Source organism: Nansenia antarctica, assembly GCF_963989245.1.
Source record: "Nansenia antarctica genome assembly, chromosome: 17".
Lineage (NCBI taxonomy): Eukaryota > Metazoa > Chordata > Actinopteri > Argentiniformes > Microstomatidae > Nansenia > Nansenia antarctica.
In genome coordinates this window covers 21131446-21147109 of record NC_137687.1, presented here as the reverse complement: position 1 = coordinate 21147109, position 15664 = coordinate 21131446, and the positions used below count along the sequence as shown (strand labels likewise).

Below are 15664 nucleotides of genomic sequence, written 5' to 3'. Positions count from 1 at the left end.
ACTGGCAGCTGTTCCAGCAGCCTGATATTGTTTAGTTTTTCCTGTGTTTGATTTATCAATGAATGATCTTATTTTTAATGTCAAAGTGATATTACTGATGTTATCGTAATCATTATTGTTACTTTTGAGAGTGTTTTACTTTGTTCGTTTCGTCGACGGATTCTACATTATTCTTTTTGTCATTATTTTTTATTTTTGCAACTTTTTTGGCTGTGAGCAGAGGCTTCCCTCCACCACACGATCCTTTTACCCAACCCAACACCCTACCCCATAAACACCTGAAACAGGCAGCTATTCTCTGTGTGTCTGGGGAGCTCTGTGATTACAGCTAAAACACCATTCAGCCTTCTCACCTAAGCCTAACTAAGCCAGTCCTAGCCTGATCCAGCCCAGTCCAGCCTGGTCCTCTCACCTGGACAGGGTAAGTGTGTGATGTGGCGCGGCTGTGGCTCAGGAAGTAGAGCATAAAATACCAAATTCCAACAATTTACTGTACAAGTTGATTGCATGGCACTAAAACAATTATTATTATTATTATCATTATTATTATTGGTGTGCGTTTGTGTGTGTGTGTGTGTGTGTACGCATGCACGCACACTAACCAGTGTGCTGTTTTTTTCCTGGTACTCCAGATACTCAGCTCTGTAAGGACGTGAAGAATATGACTGCTGAGACACTTAACTTCGGCCCAGAATGGTAACTGACCTCGCTCACACACACTCTCTCTCCTGACTCACTCTCAATCCACACACGTTGTCATACCTCTATCCATCTATCATCTTCCCTCATGTCTCCCTCTTCACTCCTTTACTTTATGATATGCTTAAAAAAATGTGCTTTATGATGTGCTTCTTGTCCTACATTTTTCAATCTCCCCCTCTCACCTTCCTCCTCTCCTCCCTCTATTCTGTCCATTTCCCCTCCCTCTTTCTCCTCTGTGCTCAGCCCTCAGTAAATGTTTGTGTAAAGATTAATGGGAGGCGTAGGCCCTGTTTTGGTACCAGGCCATCTCTTAATGGAGTGTGACTGCTGTGTGCATTCTTGGTACGCAGCCAAATGCCAGATTATTCCTCCGTTTACATGTACTGTACGGTCAGCATACTAGATAGCTTTTTTCCCCTTTTCTGCAAAAGTACCATCTGCATATGATATGCCTCTGACACAGCAAAAACATGAACATAGAGAGCTATTATTAGGATAGGCCTTCGAACATGCTCTGTCCACAACCACATTTTTCAATGACATGCTGAGATTGGGAAGTAAATATTATGTCGGGTGTGTTTTAGCCACGTTAGTCCTGGGTCCTGGCTGTTCAGGATGGTGCAATGTTAAAAGAAAGTTCAGATTGAAAATGTAATAACTCTATAAATGTATTACAATGCTATTTACAACATTCGAAATATTTCACTTTCACTAATCGAAAGGCCTCTGATATGACTGTTTGAGGGTGTCACTGGAGTATATATTACATTCTGTATGGCCCTGTCCTGCGTATTTCTCTCCCTGACTGTGTTCTCCCTGTGCCCCTCCCCCAGGCTCCGTGCACTATCCAGTGGGGGAAGTGTGACGTCCCCCCCTCCCTCCCCTGCCATGCCAAAGTACAAGCTGGCCGATTATCGCTACGGCCGAGAAGAGATGTTAGCACTTTATGTCAACGACAACAAGGTGAGAGGAAGGAACCGTAGAGAATAGAACAGAAAATACAACTGTTATGAACAGAATATGCCATAGGTTCCTGTTATAGCTGGTTCAAAATTGGTAACAATTAATTGTTAAGATGCCAAATTGTTCCATGCCAGTGCATTAGGTGTCTGACTTCAGCCTATCTAGTGTTGTATATCTATGGGAGGAACTCTAACACATAGAAGCTGTGGTCCAGTTCTCCACTCTTCTCTCTACGGGAGTGTGTACTTATAGGTGTTAGATAGTGATGCTCCGATCTGATCGGCGCCGATCGGTATCGGCCGATATGGCCTTGATCGGTTTTGATCGGAGTTCTCAAAACGGCCGATCAAACCCGACCGATTTACAAAATGGCGTCGCCAGTCTGGAAATATTACACAGTGTCGGAAAGAGACAACAAATATGCCGTTTGTAATGTCTGCTCAAAAGAAATACCTCGGGGAGGAACGCACGCAAGGTCTTTCAATACCACGAATATCATACGGCATTTTTTCTTGCGTTCGTCGATTCGCTCAGAGAGCGCCGAAGCGCACACTGGGCTCGACGTCATAAAGGGACCGAGTGCTTTGATTGGACGAGAGGCGTTCCACGAGTGCTGGTCAGAGTTTCAGCGCGACTTCACGAGCGTAGTGTAGGTAGTGTTCAGCGACGTCATGTGACCCCGCGAGCAGGAAGTCACTTGGCCCATAATAACAACTATTAGCGCGTGAGTTTTAGGTCTTCCTCTGTGCATCTTGCACAAGTGTAGATAGCGAGCGACTTTTCAGCAGAGCAGGACATATTTTAGATGATAAGAGGAACAGGCTGAGTGCCAAAAACGCTGAGATGCTTGTATTTCTCTAGGCTAATCTACCAGTGATGCTGCTTAATCAGAAGTAAGGTTTGAGTCTGAAATCTCCTTAGGTGCAATGTTTTGTTTTTTTGTTTTATTGATTATTGCTGACTTGCTGTCTTATCTCCTCCTAAATATGACTTGAAACTGACTGACTTGAAACAGTATTTTATATTTGGCTATAGCCTGTTTATGTTGCAGTTTAGTTTGGGTATGTTTATTGTTCCTCAGGAAAGCTACAGTAAGCTCCAAGTTCTCTAAGAGCCCCTAGTTCCTCTCATTCGAGTGGAATGTTGCACATTTGATGTGACAGTGTACATTTTATTTATTATGATTTTTATTTTCACATTTTATTTGTTTTTCCTGAAGTAAGCTACAGGTGGTTGTGAATTCAATAAAACAGATGGTCGTCAATTCATGATACTTTCTCATCTCCTAATTTCATTTGAATACTTAATATACAATGTCAATGGTGTTAAGAATAATTAAAAACATAAATAATGCTACACAATAAATAGAATGCTTCAATTGCCATTTTCGACGCTGTGATCGGTGATCGGTGATATCGGATCGGCAGATCACTGATTCCAGTGATCGGTGATCGGTGATCGGCACCAAAAACCCTGATCGGAGCATCTCTAGTGTTAGACAGTATATAGTGTGGAAACTACCTCCAGCCCTCCATGAGAGGGAGTGAATGAGTGCACACTTCGGGGAGGAGGTTAGAGAATCAGTCTGGTAAGGGGTATAGGGCTATAGCCTATTGGTTGGACCAGGTAGAAACTATTTCATTGGCTATAACTGGATCTGCTATGTAGAGTTTGTGGTGTGCTGGTGAAATCTCAGAGGATATGATGTTGACATCGTATACTGTGTTCTGGTTGTTATGTTCAGGTCCCGGAGGAGATGCAGGATAAGGAGTTTGCTGCTATTCTGCAAGATGAGCCGATGGAGCCACTGGCTCTGGTTGCTCTCACTGAGGAGGAGCAGGTCAGACGCACACACACACACACACACACACACACACACACACACACACACACCTGTTCACACATTTAGACTTATACACCTGGGGGCCATTCCACTAAAGGTGGCTTAGTATAGCGGCGATATAAATAAATGCGGCGATCAGGCAACTCGAGATTGGAATTCAAGCCTCAGGTGATTCCTCGAACGAGGATCAGCCTTGTGTGATGAGTGTTCACAGAAGACAGGCTTACAAATCTTCGATATGGGCGCGTGCACGCAGACATAAAGAGCCCTGAAGAGTCGATCTGTCGAAATGAAGATACTCCACTCTGCAGGGGTCCTACATTTGCGCAGCATTCCCGAATTATTGATCTTTATGAAGACGGAAAAATAAGATGTAAAATAGTGCAATACTGCCGCAATTAACAAGGCGAGGGAAATGGTTTGGCAAGAAATTGCTGACCGATTAAATGCGTAGGTCATACTAGCCCCAGTTATTGTTATATGTTCATATTTTAATAAATGAATATTACTACTGTGGTGATATCAGCAGCAGGCTACCAATCGTCATAACGCCACAATGGCCTAGTGGTATCGACCGCTGCCACAGGATTTATTCGTCATTTTTAGACGTGGTTCGAATCCCTCTTCAGACACACTTTTTACTGCATTTCGTTGTCTGAATCTAATCTAAAATCTCATCTAAAAAAGTATGTAGGCTATAAAATTATGGTGCAGGCTAATTTACAAGAACTGACACGATTACAATGGTGTTGGAAGCCTTTGCATGAAATCTTCGGTTAAATGTAAAAAAAAAAAAAAACACTTAGTCAAGTCTCGAACTCGCAACCTTTGGAACCCCAACCGACTGCCTTAACCTCTGCGCCAGCCAGACCGCTGTGATGATAGCAATGCAAGTTGATAGACATACCTATTCATTTTATTTTATTTTTTACACTTTTTAATTTATGTATCCATCGATCTATCTATCACACTTTCAAAATATCAAGTTATCTATCACACAATCAAACTATCTATCGATCGATCACACTTTCAAAATATCAAATTATCTATCTATCACACAGTCAACCTATCCATCTATCTATCTCGTGTGAAGTGGGAACTAATATTTCCTAAAAGACACATGAGGAACTGTCGTTCGGGGTTTAGTTTCCGCCTGTGAGCCTTTTTTGACGCGCGTCTTACCATAGCCTGTGTTTTAGCCTGGTCGCGAGGAGTAATTATATCTGACTCAGAAGGAGCTCAACCAAGCAGCGAATTATTTGAGCCACATTGATGGCACCGAACGCAAGCTAACATTTTCGAGGCTTAGAACTTTATCGAGCTTCGTGGAATACCCCCCTGTACACACACACACACACACACACCCCTACATAATTGTTCACACATTCTTCCGCACATTCTTACACACACACACACACACAAACAAACACGGACACACACAGTGAACTTACATTCTATGCGTTTTTCCATTCTCCGTGCAGAGGAACTTCTCCATGTCTGTGAACAGCGTGGCTGTGCTGAGACTCATGGGAGGTAAAGGGGGAGGAGGAGGAGGAGCAGTGGGGGCGCCGGTCCCCGCAGGCGTGGCTCGAGGCAGAGGCACCACACGAGGAGGCCGAGGTGAGGAACCCAACCTGAATAGCAGTCAAGTAGGAAGTTGCCAATAAAGGCTGACCTCATGGCCGTAGCCAGCTATAAATATATATATATATATTATATATATATATATATATTATTTTTTTAATGGTGCTATATAATTGTATAATCAGGAGTTGATGTCCAGTCTATCCTGTGTCTGCCTGGCAGTGGTTATCTCCTAGTTATGGCAGCGGTTATTGCAACCCTTCATTCGAAATGAATCAATAAGGTCTAATCAACCTCCCTGATCCCTCCTCCCACAGAACACAAATCAGACAGACCAGTAAGAGAAGAAGAATGCCCCAAAAGATGACAGAATACGCTAGATTTATTTGTAAACAAACAAACAGAAGAAAGCACAGAAAAACGTGACCATGACAGAGAGGATAACATAGAGCAGGACAGACAGAAGCAACAGAGAGGAGAAGCAGAGAATGATTTTGGTATGAATTTTGCTCGTCCAGAAATGCAGGCTAGCTTGGGTTAGGGTTAATAAATAGGGCTAGCCATCGTAGACGGAGTTCACCGTGTGTAACTAGACAGACATTTCTCCTGCTCATTACTGTGCACAAATGTACTGTATGTACTTAGGCCTCAAGCACTTCGGCAGACACCTAGAAACATACCGGCAGGGCGCGCTTTGCGAGCACACAAAAGAAATTGCGTTTCTTCTCTGGACCTCACTAATTTCTGGCCGCGGCTGACCTGAGATCAGTTTTATGTCCCCTTCCCTTATGGTTGAGGATATATAGGGGAACGACAACTCAACTTTCTACTTGGGGGTGCAGGAACACAGAGCTCAAGCACAGTTTAGAAAAACTTGCTTATTTTTTAGCCAGCCTTTAGATTCTTCTGTATACTCAACCTGTCATCTGGATGTAGCACACTTCCTCTTGGCCCTGTCCAAACAGCCCTTTTATCAGGCCACACCTGCGTCTAACTTCTGGACGTATGAGATCACCTCGTACACACAGCCTTGTTTGCACACATTTCTCCCAAAGTAAACGGTTTAGTGTCCGGTCTGGGACGGTGGAGGAAAGTGCGATTAAAGCGATTTTCATGTTCTTCTAATCCTCGTGTGTGTTGTGTGTTCAGGACGAGGCAGAGGAGAAAGTGGATTCTACCAAAGAAGTATTGAGGATGGTGAGGTGGGCTTCGGCCGCAGCGCCAGGGAGATCAACCGCAGTCAGAGCTGGGACAACAGGTACCGACCGCTCACCCCCTACCTCTCTCACTAGGACCTGAATGTTCCGGTGGCTACGTCTCAGATGACTCCCCAACCCCATGTGTGCTGCTGTACGTTCAACCAGTGCCTGTATGTTCTCCCTTCAGAGAGCAGGGTTCCCACGGGTCCTTGAAAGTTTGTGATACACATGGGTCATTGAAAGTGCTTGAATTCCCCCCCCCCCCTCTCTAAAATCTATATATTCAAACATGTTTTACTTAGCTCGTCAACTAGTAAATAAGTCTCTGTATTGCTTAAATTTACACATATTTCACAACATATTGTTTTGCTGTGCTGTGGTAGAGAAGGCAAGAGACCATCTAGTGTTCACACGTTCAACTCTCTTTTTAATTGTTGTCTGTGAGCGGATAGTTCCTATTATATACAATCTCCTTTTTTTTTTTTATATTTTTTATTCCAGTATAGAAGATATGTACATTGAAAAAGGCATGAATATTTTCTGTTTTTCTCCCTGCCCTCCACCCACCGCTCCCTCTCAAACATGTCTGCATACATATATACATATAGATTTGTCCATCTAGCCACACACACATATAAACAATAAAAGTTTTACCAACAATTTAGTGAGTAGATTTTTTTTTTTTTAAATATATATATCTGTATGGTAGTAAAAACACATACATTCTCATCTAGATCTGTCTCAAACTATGCTGTGTTGGGTCCTTGCATTTGAGGGAATTTAGTCTTGAAAGTCCTTGAAAGGTGCTTGAATGTGATGTTTCAGAAGGTGTGGGAACCCTGCCCCTCCCTCTCTCACTAGTACCTGAATGTTCCGTAGGCTACGTCTCAAATGACACCCCAACCCCGTGTGTGTGTGTGTGTGAGAGAGAGAGAGAGAGAGAGAGAGAGAGAGAGAGAGAGAGAGAGAGAGAGAGAGAGAGAGAGAGAGAGAGAGAGAGAGAGAGAGAGAGAGAGAGAGAGAGAGAGAGAGAGAGAGAGAGAGAGAGAGAGAGAGAGAGAGAGAGAGAGAGAGAGAGAGAGAGAGAGAGAGAGAGAGAGAGAGAGAGAGAGAGAGACTTTGTATAGCAATTCAAAGTGCTTTACATGCATTATTTAAAAATACAGCAAGAGGAGCATAAGAAAATAAAAATTACAATGAATAAAAGCAAATATAAGAAGTAAATAGATAAAACATTTAAAAAGACAATAGTTAATGGAAAGTGATAGAAGTGTTTGTGTTTAATCATAACTGGTGCAAAACATGAAGGTTTTTAGCTTAGATTTAAATATTTTAAGGGTTTGGGCCTGTTTGATTTCTTCAGGGAGTTTGTTCCAGGAGCATGCAGCAGCGTGACTGAAAGCTTCTGCACCGTGTTTTGTTTTTACTCTTGGAATTATTAGCTGATTTGTCTCAGCTGACCTTAGGGACCTTGCGGGAATATAGGGTGGGAGGAGATCTGATATGTATTTTGGTCCACTCTGGTAGCCAGTGCAGGGATCTCAGGATTGGTGTAATGTGTTCAAATTTCTTTGTTTTTGTTAGGACCCTAGCAGCGGCGTTTTGGATGAGCTGCAATTTACGAACAGCTCCTTTAGATAGGCCTGTTAGTAGACCATTACAATAATCAAGTCTACTCGAAACAAATGCATGGATGAGTTTTTCAAGGTCTTGCTTGGACATAAAACCTCTCATTCTTGTTATGTTTTTCAGGTGATAGTAGGCTGATTTAGTTATCGAGTTTATGTGGCTGTTGAAGTTTAGATCGGAGTCTAGAATTACACCAAGATTTCTGACCTGTGTTTTAGTGCGAAGAGAGAGAGAATCAAGTTTTGCACTGACTTTCGATCTTTTGTCAGGTGCACCGAATACAATTATCTCTGTTTTGTCCTTGTTTAGTTGGAGGAAGTTTTGTGTCATCCAGGCGTTTATTTGCTCAATGCAATTACAGAGATTGTCAATGGGACTATAGTCGTTCGGTGAGAGGGCTATGTAGATTTGAGTGTCATCCGCATAGTTGTGGTAGGCAATTTTGTTATTTTTTATGATGTGTCCCAATGGAAGCATGTAGAGATTGAATAGAAGGGGGCCAAGGATTGACCCTTGGGGAACCCCACATGTCATTTTAATTTGGTCAGATACAAAGTTGCCAATGGAGACATAGTAGCTTCTGTCCTGTAGGTAGGATCTAAACCAGTTTAGGGCAGTGCCCTTTTTTTGGGGGGGGGGATTAGTTTGGATTAGGAATGAATCAAAACGGCAGAGGAATCATATCTGACTGGTTAATCTCACTCTTGCCCTATCTCTCTCCCTCTCTCCCCTACCTTTCTCCCTCTCTCCCCCTATCTCTCTCCCCTATCTCTCCTATCTCTCTCCCTCTCTCCCCTATCTCTCTCGACCGCAGTGAAAGGCGTTTTGAGAAGCCCCTCCCGCGGAGGGATGTAGTGCGCGTTGGGTTTGAGGAGGCCGGTGCGGTGCCCGTGGCGGTGAGGAAGGAGTACACGCGCTCGGACAGCGAGAACTGGCGCACCCTCAGAGAGGAGCAGGAGGAGGAGGAGAGGGCGGCGGCCGCGGAGCCAGGGAGCAACTGGAGACTGACAGGCGTCCGCAGAGATGGTAGAGTAGTCCACACACACACACACACACACACACACACACACACACACACACACATTCACACACACACACACTCACACTCACTCACTCACTCACTCACTCACTCACTCACTCACTCACACGGGCGCTGTCATGGAAACACTGTACTCCCCCTGTTCTCTGGGCTGGTTTCCTGGACACAGAAGCCCGATGCATCTTCAATGGAGATCTTCTGTTAATGTCTGTCCCGCTACATTTTGATTGAAACTCCCTCTCTCTCTCTCTCTCTCTCTCTCTCTCTCTCTCTCTCTCTCTCTCTCTCTCTCTCTCTCTCTCTCTCTCTCTCTCTCTCTCTCTCAGACGGTGGTCCTCGGTCAGCAGGCTGGCGGGAACACGAGGCCGGGGGGGAGGGGCGTCGCAGGAAGTTTGACTTTGACTTCCGGGGGCCTGGAGAGGGGGGCCACAGACACGTGGACAACAGGGACCTGCCTGAGTGGTGCACTGACGAAGAGGACGGAGAGATGGGCACCTTCGATGCCACAGGGGCCTTCCTCCCTATCAGGGTGTGTGTGTGTGTGTGTGTGTGTGTGTGTGTGTGTGTGTTTGTGTGTGTGTGTGTGTGCGCGCATGCCCGTGCTCGTGCCCGCGTGCGTGCCCGTGTGTGAATGCTCGCGCGTCTGTGGCTCTCACCTGTTAGTATCTGTCACTTTGTCTCAAATGTGTGTCAGTGTGTCATTTTCTCTCTCTCTCTCTCTCTCTCCATCTCTATCTCTCAGAGGGGTGATAGAGATCCTATCCTTGATGAAGAGCTGGAGTTCCAGGGGATAGAGGAAGAGGAGGAGAGCTTCTCTGACATGGAGAGAAACGCCAACGGAGGAGAGAGAGGTGAAGGCAACACACTTCTCTTCTTTCAGTCACCTTTATTCAACATCTTCTCAAAGTATCGCAAGGTTTATAAAGTCTTTGTCGCCACAGCTGTTCATGTCTCAGGTAGAAAAGACAAACAACCTAATTACAGGGTTCCCACGGGTCCTTGAAATCCTTGATAGTTTGTGAATTTGAGAAAAAAAATCGAGGTTGTGCTTGAATTCCTCTCTCTCTAAAAATATATATATATATTCAAAAATGTTTTACTTAGCTCCTCCTCTCTGTATTGCTTAACTTTACACATATTTCACAATATATATTGTTTTGCTGTGCTGTGGTAGAGAAGAAGGCAAGAGACCATCTAGTGTTCACACTAAGCCTCTCTTTTTAATTGTTTGTGAGCGGAGAGTTCCTATTATGGAGATCTTCTGTTAATGTCCGTCCAGCTACATTTTGATTGAAACTCCTCCTCCTCCTCCGGTCCTTGAATTTGAGGGAATTGAGTCTTGAAAGTCCTTGAAAGGTGCTTGAATTTGATGTTTCAGAAGGTGTGGGAACCCTGTAATTAAGACATTTAAATAACTAGTATGTTTCTGTACTTGTCTCCCCCCCGACCCCTCTACCAGTAGATGTCAAAGAGGCAGCAGCCACTGTGAGTGATGGGGAGGTGAAGTCTACCACCCCTTCCTCCCCTTCCTCCCCCCCTGCTCTCTCTGCTCCTCCTGCCCTGACCCTGGCCCTCGAGCACCAGCTCACCCTCAGTGAGGTGGAAGCAACCATGATGTCCAACAGCCATCCTGCCAAGGCCAGCAAGATGCTATGTGAAGGTACTCACTCTAATCTCTCTGCATTGTTTCTCTTTCTATTTTGCTCTCTCTTTTTGTTCTCCTCCTCCTTCATCACTGATAGATGTGATCATAGATAGATGTATATACATTCACTATGTACTTTGGGCTGTTTTTTAAAGGCCCACATCTCAATCCTGAGATCCCTACACTGGCTACCAGTCTCTCAGAGAATTACAAAATGGTCTTGGACCAAAATACATATCAGATCTCCTCTCAAGGCCCCGTAAAGTCAGCTGAGACTAATCTGCTAATCATTCCAAGAGTGAAAACAAAACACGGTGCAGCAGCTTTCAGTCACGCTACCTAATTATTTATTTATTTTTTCAACCATTTTTTTTTTCTTCAAGAAAAGCCAGGAGGCAAACGTGGCTGGCGTGGGCCTTGTTAATGTTAAAAGCCTCTTAAAGCCTCTGCTGGACGGGAGCATGATGAACACCTGAGAGCCCTGGTCCTCATCACTAACACTACCCTACGCGCTCCTGTGATTGATTGATTGATTGATTGATTGAAAACCTTTATTGTCCCCAATGGGGAAATTTTGTTGTCAAACAGCTCAGTTAGGGCAGAAAACATTCAGTACAGAAAACAGAAAAACATTCAATAAAAAACATAAAACAGTGCAGGCTCAATAAGTAAAAAGTTCCAAAAGTTCCATCTCCAGGTCTCCCCCACCCTGCAGGGCCTGGTTGTAGAGTCGGAGTGCAGCTGGAATAAAGGACTGTCCAAATCTTTTTGTACTTTGACGGGGGAGAACAAATCTGTGGCTGAACTTGCTCCTCATCCCTGCCAGCTCGCAGTACATCGGGTGGGAGGGATTGGCCAGCATGGCCGCCAGTTTTTTCCCCATCCTCTGTTCTGCCACCACCTCTAGGCTGTCCAGCCCGGTCCCCACCACAGAGCTGGCCTTCTTCACCAGTTTGTTTAGCTTCGCAGCATCCCTGGCACAGATGTTTCCACCCCAGCAGGCCACGGCGAAGAACAGAACGCTGGCAACCACCGACTGATAAAACATTTGCAGCAGCTTGTTGCAGACACCGAAAGACCTCAGCCTTCTCAGGAAAAACAGTCTGCTCTGCCCTTTCCTGAGAAGAGCCTCGGTGTTGTCAGTCCAGTCCAGTTTGTTATTAATTTGTACTCCCAGGTACCTGTAGGAGTCCACCCTCTCGACTTCCACCCCCTTGATGGTGATGGGGGCTGGGGTCCTTCTCTTCCTCCTAAAATCCACCACCAACTCCTTTGTTTTGCTGGTGTTAAGCAAAAGGTAGTTGGTGTCGCACCACTGCACGAAGCTCTCCACCAGGGCCCTGTACTCCTCATCCCTGTCGTCTGTGATGTAACCGACGATAGAGGAGTCATCCGAAAACTTCTGCAGGTGGCACTGGTCGGAGCTAAACTGGAAGTCGGAGGTATAGAGGGTGAAGAGAAAGGGTGACAGAACAGTTCCCTGGGGGGCACCGGTGTTGCACACCACCACCTCAGACTGACAGCCCTGCAGTCTCACATACTGACTGACTGACTGGTTGTTTCAGATGGAGCGCCACCAGGGGGCGCCACTCAGCTCAGCCCCAGCACCTCCTCCAGTCTGCCTTCACCCCCTCCTTCCTCCTCTGCTGCTACCCACCTCCCACTACCGGGGGGGGAAACCGAGGACGACGAGGGCATGAAGCACCTGCAACAGGTAAGAGCAGGTGGAAATGCAAGACTACCTTGATCTCAGCGCAGAGAAACAGGGAAATGTTTTGCAGTGTGGTCTGACATGAACACGCACGAGTCCGCTTTAATGATGCAACGTATGGATTACAGAATGAAGTTAGGAATTTTCATGCGAGACGCGAGGACTAAGGATTGGGGGTTTCAGCGGGATTGAGACTAGATAGAATAGTGGTCTACAGTTGTCATTAAAACTGTTTTAATAGGGTGCGAAGGTTCACATTTTCAGCAAAGGCAGCATCTCTCATTCATACAGTGTAATAATAATTTCTTTGTAAATGGGAAACGATGAGCTTGTTGTACGCCGCATTAAAGACATTTCATTGGCCCTTCACCTTCCCCCACCCATTCGTTAACCATGGCCAGGTGGGCAGAGGTGATGCCATTATGATGAAGAACAAACTGATTACATTACATTACATTTTTGTTTTTGTTTCATGTTTTCATGAAAGCATTTACATATCAACTTACTATGACAACTGTAACACACAGGCCTGTGTCATTCCATCAGATAACCCATTTTAGGCAGCACCCCCTCGGAAAATATATCTCCTACGTCCCTGTATACTTTTGTGATGTGAAATTTAATTGATAACAGTTCTCTAAAATATGCAATGTCAATGTAAGACAGAGAGACGTGTAAATAGTTCTCTATGACGGAGGAAGCAGTAGCATGTTAACATGGCAACATACGATACACATCACAGAACCGCTACGAACATCTCTGCTGCCATAAGAGGATTGGTGGTGGGCAGTGGAATACAATCTAGTATATATACTATATACATTATAATATAGTGGGGGAAGTTGTGGAGTTGGGGAAGGTTGAGCGAGTTTGTCAGCAAAATGTGGGCTGATATCACAGTCATCTTCTGCTGTCCTATATAGGTTGTTGTCATTAAGTGTCACAATAGGCTCTGCCAAATCCATGCCCACTTTATTAGAAAGCTGATATCTTATCAATGACAATGAGCCTAAATCAGCTGGAAGTTTATGCAGTCGACCTGTCGGGGAAATTCATACAGTCGTCGAGCGTTTGACAAAGATATTAATTCCAAAATCACACAAACTATTATCCTTGAATTAAGATGTACTCAATTCACCTTATTGAGTGACTTGTCGTTTGGGGGTATTGTGTGTGAATTGATGGCATGTCAAATAAAAAATGATGTAAAAATAAAAAGTTTACATTTTAAATTGTGTAGAACACAACAAAATGTGGAAAACTCTGAAGGGTTCTGAATACTTTGTGAAGCCACGGTAGAGTACCTTGGGATAACATCGTTGGTAGTGGTGTGAAATGAACCTGTGTCTGGGTGTGTGTGTGCAGGAGGCAGAGAGGATGGTAGCCTCTCTGCAGGACACGTCTCTGGAGGAGGAGTGTTTCACTCAGACGCTGCAGGAGAGCAGGAACACGGCCGCCGCCCTGCCCCTCTCCCACGAAGCTGCCATGAAGTGGTTCTACAAGGACCCCCAGGGAGAGATCCAGGGTACACACACACACACACACACACACACACACACACACACACAAGATGTAATCTTACATACATACATACATACATACTGTACATACATACATACATACATACATACATACTGTACATACATACATACATACATACATACATACATACATACATACATACATACATTCTCACAACAATCACACATACACACAATTGTACGCTCGAACTCTGGTTTGCATACAGAATATACTGTATGAAGTAAAACTTTATAATAAACTATCAAGTTTTAAACTAAACACCTCTCCTCTTCCCCTCCTCTTCTTCTCCCTCCCTCCCCCAGGTCCGTTCACCACTCTGGAGATGTGTGAGTGGTTCCAGGCGGGCTACTTCACCATGACCCTGCTGGTGAAGAGGGGGTGTGATGAGGGCTTCCAGCCCCTGGGCGACGTCATCAAGATGTGGGGTCGTGTGCCTTTCGCCCCGGGGCCCTCCCCCCCGCCGCTGCTGGTGAGACCTCCCCCACCACGCCCTCTACCGCCCCGAGGGACCGCTGTGAGTGAGAGCACGCGTGCTGGAGGGGTCAGTGTGCAGGGGGGGGTGTGTGTGTATATGATGTTTGATAGAGAGGGACATGGAAAGGGCAGCTCTGGTTGTCTCCTTGTTGCTCTGGTTGTCGTGCGGTGGGATTGTTTTAAATGTGTGTCTGTAGTGTTGTGTGTCTCCAGACTAGAGTCATGCTCAATTCAATACTCCTTATGCAAACCATGAACCTCCACAGAGTAGCTCTTTTTAGTGCTTTGTAATAATAATGCATTTTATTTATAAAAGCACTTTACATATAAAATCTCAGAGTGCTTACAACACAGTAGATAAAGCAATAAAAACATTCAATTAAAAGGCTAAAAAAAGGCTCTATTAAAAAGGTGGGTTTTAAGGCCCCGTTTAAAAGCATCCACAGACTGTGGTGCCCTTAGGTGGTCAGGGAGAGCATTCCACAGCCTGGGAGCAGCCGAGCAGAAGGCCCGATCTCCCATCGTGCGGAGCTTGGTCCTGGGGGTCTTGAGGAGGTTGGTGCCAGTAGAACGGAGGGTGCGTGAGGAGGTCTGAGGGGTATGGAGGAGTTCCTTGAGGTAGGGGGGGGCAGTTCCATGGATGCACTGGTGGGTGAGGAGGGAGACCTTGAATTCAATTCTGAGGGAGACGGGGAGCCAGTGAAGTGATTTGAGGATGGGGGTGATGTGATCATATTTGCGCACCCTCATCAGGATCCTAGCAGCGCTGTTCTGGATATACTGTAGAACATTGACACAGTAAATGCTGCTGTATGTTTATGTGTTAGTATGTGTGTTGAGACTGTGTTGTGGCTGTCCCCCCAGGGTAACATGTCTCTGTCCCCCCAGGGTCACATGTCTCTGTCCCCCCAGGGTCACATGTCTCTGTCCCCCCAGGGTCACATGTCTCTGTCCCCCCAGGGTCACATGTCTCTGTCCCCCCAGGGTCACATGTCTCTGTCCCCCCAGGGTCACATGTCTCTGTCCCCCCAGGGTAACATGTCTCTGTCCCCCCAGGGTAACATGGACCAGGACCGTCTGAAGAAGCAGCAGGACCTGGCAGCAGCAGCTCTCTATCAGCAGCTCCAGCAGCAGCAGCAACAGCAGCAGCTATTCCAGCTCATCAACAGGTGTGTGAGTGTGGGTGTGAGTGTGAGTGTGCGTGTGCGTGTGCGTGCCTCCGTGTGGGTGTCTCCCCATGATTATTATTTTTTTCTTTCTTTCTTTTCATTTCAGGTGTGTGTGTTGAATATGTTCATTCCAAACCAAACCATGTTTTTTTTCCCCCTTTCCC

At 45.4% G+C, this 15664-nt stretch overlaps 1 protein-coding gene across 1 annotated transcript in view; it reads left to right on the top strand.

Moving 5' to 3' along the window:
- Positions 1-330: 330 nt before the first annotated feature.
- The window catches only part of gigyf1a (GRB10 interacting GYF protein 1a), a gene marked incomplete at its 3' end in the record, with an annotated part of 33458 nt that continues 18124 nt past the window's right edge, over positions 331-15664 (top strand). The window contains exons 1-14 of the mRNA XM_080547390.1: positions 331-421; positions 633-696; positions 1536-1665; positions 3410-3505; positions 4990-5128; positions 6242-6350; positions 8735-8946; positions 9286-9488; positions 9702-9810; positions 10422-10619; positions 12170-12318; positions 13681-13840; positions 14160-14371; positions 15388-15500. Of these exons, the coding sequence (XP_080403516.1) occupies positions 662-696; positions 1536-1665; positions 3410-3505; positions 4990-5128; positions 6242-6350; positions 8735-8946; positions 9286-9488; positions 9702-9810; positions 10422-10619; positions 12170-12318; positions 13681-13840; positions 14160-14371; positions 15388-15500 (1865 nt within the window). The 5' untranslated portion in view covers positions 331-421; positions 633-661. The remainder of the gene's footprint in view (positions 422-632; positions 697-1535; positions 1666-3409; positions 3506-4989; positions 5129-6241; positions 6351-8734; positions 8947-9285; positions 9489-9701; positions 9811-10421; positions 10620-12169; positions 12319-13680; positions 13841-14159; positions 14372-15387; positions 15501-15664) is intronic.